Source organism: Rhinopithecus bieti, unplaced genomic scaffold, assembly GCF_001698545.2.
Source record: "Rhinopithecus bieti isolate Rb0 unplaced genomic scaffold, ASM169854v2 scaffold_83527, whole genome shotgun sequence".
NCBI lineage: Eukaryota > Metazoa > Chordata > Mammalia > Primates > Cercopithecidae > Rhinopithecus > Rhinopithecus bieti.
The window spans coordinates 94,322-98,367 of record NW_016837625.1 but is presented as its reverse complement, the minus strand read 5'-3'; the positions used below and the strand labels follow the sequence as shown (position 1 = coordinate 98,367).

Genomic DNA, 4,046 nt, shown 5'->3' with positions numbered 1-4,046 from the left:
GTCCCACACCACCCACCTGGGAGCCCCACACCACCCACCTGGGAGCCCCACACCACTCACCTGCAGGCCCCACACCACCCACCTTTGGGCCCCACACCACATACCTTTGGGCCCCATACCACCCACCTTTGGGCCCCACACCACTCACCTTTGGGCCCCACACCACACACCTTGGGGCCCCACACCACCCACCTGGGAGCCCCACACCACCCACCTGGGAGCCCCACACCACTCACCTGCAGGCCCCACACCACCCACCTTTGGGCCCCACACCACTCACCTTTGGGCCCCACACCACCCACCTGCGGGCCCCACACCACCCATCTGTGGGTCCCACACCACCCACCTGCGGGTCCCACACCACCCATCTTTGGGCCCCACACCACCCATCTTTGGGCCCCACATCACCCACCTGGGAGCCCCATACCACCCACCTGCGGGCCCCACACCACCCACCTGCGGGCCCCACAACTATGGCCCTGGCCTCCTCTACAGAGAGGGACCTGCTCCTGAGGAGCGGAGGTCTGATGCCACCTTCTGCCCTAAGTCCTGAGCTGACCAGGACCAACCCTAGACTCATCCCACTCTGTCTGATCAAGGCTCTTTCAAACTCATTCCCGTCCTCAGTGGGTCTACACTCAGAATCCAGCAGCTCTGTCCTCAACACACAGCAGGCCTATGCTCTGAACCTTCAACAGGCCTACGCTCTGAACCCTCGGCAGGTCTACACTCTGAACCCTTGGCAGGCCTACGCTCTGAACCCTTGGCAGGCCTATGCTCTGAATCCACAATAGTTCTCTGCTTTGAACCCTCAGAGGTGAGCTGACCTCGCCAGGACCAACCCTGGACTAATCTCAGCAGGTCTACACTCTGAAGCCTATCACTGAGCACTCTTGCCATGAGTCAGCCCTGCCGTCCCAGGTTCTCAGTCCCCTCCAACACAGGATACCACAGCACTCTTGCTGTCCCCTGGGATGCCCAATGTACTTTCTCACCTCCATACCATTGCCTAAGCAATTCCCTCTGCCAGGACACCTTCCCATAAAAGAAGCTCTGTCTGAGAAAATGCCTACCTTCAATATCATCATCAGGTTCCTCCCCTCCCTGCTAAGGTACCTGCCTGTCATGTTACCTTAGGGTCCCTCTATAATTGAGCTGACACTGGGCCCCAACCTCCAAATGTCCATAGCAATGGTCAGGTGTGGGCAAAGCCGTGGTATGAAAACCTGGAGGGTGCAAGCCCCTCACCACTCTACCCAGTTCTGTTTCTCTTCTTGATGAGCCTGCCGCCTGCCTGGCTTGGCTCATTCTACCTATTTCTACACCAAACAGGGAAGGGCTGGTGAGTGCCCCGGGCAATGGTAGTCATAGCAAGCGGCAGAGCTGGCCAGAGGGAAGCATTTTCTGTGAAGCTATTGCCGGTTTTCTATTTTTTAAACTCATATAGTCACAACTGAGCAGCATCCAGGAGGGCCCAGGAGGCCCACACTCACCCAGGTATCCAGGTTCGACCACGTAGATGGTGCTATTGGGTAATCTAGAAGCACCCTGCATGCGAATACCTGAAATTTTAATTAAGGGGCAAGACATATGACAGCAAATAAACCGGCTGGCCGGTCAGTTTCAGCTTGGCTCAGAATTCTGATCATCAAGACATTACATGGAGAGAAGAGGGGATGAAAACTCCCCTGGCTTAGGCCACATAGAGCAAAGGCACTTTTCAGAATCAAAGACCATATTGCGCTTGCCACACTAGCAAAGGGGAATCTCTGCAAGGGACACTGGAGACACAGGACACATCAACAAGTCTGGAGCATCAATACCCCATTATGCTAGCATGGAAATAGCCCCGCCAAGCCCCTCTGAGAAGGCTGCAGGTTGGAGAAGTTTCCGGAGACGAGGAATGACACGCAGCTCCTGCCATCACCTCCCACTGCTGGGAGCCTCTGGGGTGAGTCACCCACAGCCGTGAGCAATTCCACTCAGCACTGTTATTTCAGTTCTTTCTGATTTTCAGACTGTTGAGGGGAAATGGCTATTTTTAGTCCTGCCAAGCTTTCAGGGAAAAAACGACTTGACTTCCAAACAGCAGCTCCACCATGCCTATGCACACACACAAGCCCAAGAAAAGGATATTCCGATGGCCAAGGACGAGGCTGCTCTGTCCCAGCTGCAGTGCAGTGACCATCGATGTGTCCTGGGCCAAGACAGCCACCGGCTGGGCTGGGTCTCCTTCGGGGCCTGGGATGCTGTTCTGAAGCTGCAACTCATATTGATCGGAAGGCATGGAGAGTTCTGACCACCAAGAAACAAAAAATAACAGGAGAGAGCAAAGACAAGAAATGTTAGAAGCCAATACACTCCCACCGCCACCCCGAATCTCTGCACCCTGCTATCAGTACAGCTGCCCCATTTTTTTTCTTAATTGTTTTCAGTGCTTTAAATTTTAATATTGTTCTCCATGCTGGTGCACAAAACTGACACTCCATGAATTTTCAGAGGCAATCAGTTTTTCTGTGACTGCTGTAAGCTGTTTAAAAAAAAAAATTAACCACAATCTATTTGCCAACTGCTTAGAGAATACTAACATTACGCCATTTCTGAACATTGTAAAGTGAATTATTTGCTTCTACATAGAAGTGGCTGTTTGGGGGCACTGGGGTTCTTGCTGGTTCTGTCCAGCCTCTAGGGGTTTCCTGAGAAGCTCTGGTCACTGGTCTCCCATGGGGTCTACAATTGCAAACAATGAACCTTGCTGCCATCCTCACCAGCTTCAGTGTTCCCCTGCCCTTCACACCCACTTGGCAGAAAAAGAACTTGCCCAACATGAGCTAGGATGGAAAAGAGTTTCCCTGAGAAATAACAGTTTTATAAAGTGAGCAACATCGATGTCCATCTTCCTTGCCCTGTGGGCAAAGACCACAAGCACTTTTGATAGCAATGGTGACTGCTGAGCAGGGATCAAGATGCCTCAGAACAATGAGGTGTCTCGTGATCACATTCCCTCATACCCCTCAATAGCCCTGGGAACACACACTACTGAGAGCCACATTTTGGGGATAGGGGACTGAGGACATCAAGATGAGCAGCCTGCTCACCATCACGCAGCTAGTGGAAAACAGAGCTGACATTCTGATCCAGAGAGCCTGACCACTTTCACACTCACTCTCCTAAGTCTGTGGAGCTTCCTAACCAGTCACCCATTCACTGTCCCCACAGGTGGAACATCCTAGCCCTCCAGCAACAGAAGAGGACACAGGGAACAGCAGACAACATCCCTGCTTGGCCCTCCTCTCAGGCCAGCTCAGGGCTTCAATACCCCATAGAGGGTGCCAGGTCAGGGGCTCCCAGAGGAATTTCAGCTAAAGCATGTTTCAGAATCTCCAGAGATTCTGATGAGAATTCTAAAAGAGAGGCAACTTGCCTAGCCCTTATCCTGAGTTATTTTTCATGTGACCTAATAAGTATCAAGTAATTTTCACTACAACATTGGGTCCTCAAAGTGTAGTCCCTGAACCATCAACATCTCCTAGAACTGCAAACGATGGGCCCCATCCAGACCTGCTGAATCAAATTCCAGGGGTGGGCTGGGCTCTAGCAAGCTCTGTTTTCACAAGCCCTGTAGGTGATTCTGATGCAGGCTAGAATTGAGAATCCCACAGGGAATGCACAGCTCACATCCTCATCTCTAATCAAGTGATTCTTGCAGATTATGTGTCTAGTGTTCAGAATATGCAGCAGGGCATCAAAGATAAATGTCAGAATAAAATAACACAGTTGTTCAATGAAGCAACATTACTTTACACTGATTAATGACGCACTAGCTTCCTCTCTTGTTTACTTTAAAGTTTTCTAAATGAGTAAGGCCCTTTTGGGAAATGAAAATGCTTACACTGAAGGGGACTTACATAGCACAGATAACCCTCCTTGCAAATCCTAAGACTGAAAATAAGGAGGTTTTAGTGACAGACTCCTTAGATACCTCCTTTTCTTTTCTTTCTTTCTTTTTTTTTTTGTTTTTTTTTTTTTTTTTTTTGGAGTAGGTT

General features: G+C 50.7%; 1 protein-coding gene across 1 annotated transcript in view; it reads right to left on the bottom strand.

The window, feature by feature from the left end:
* The window catches only part of NUP210 (nucleoporin 210), an 87,871-nt gene that overhangs the window by 64,840 nt on the left and 18,985 nt on the right, over positions 1–4,046 (bottom strand). Inside the window, 2 exon segments of the mRNA XM_017865853.1 lie at positions 1,494–1,562; positions 2,137–2,295. Of these exon segments, the coding sequence (XP_017721342.1) occupies positions 1,494–1,562; positions 2,137–2,295 (228 nt within the window).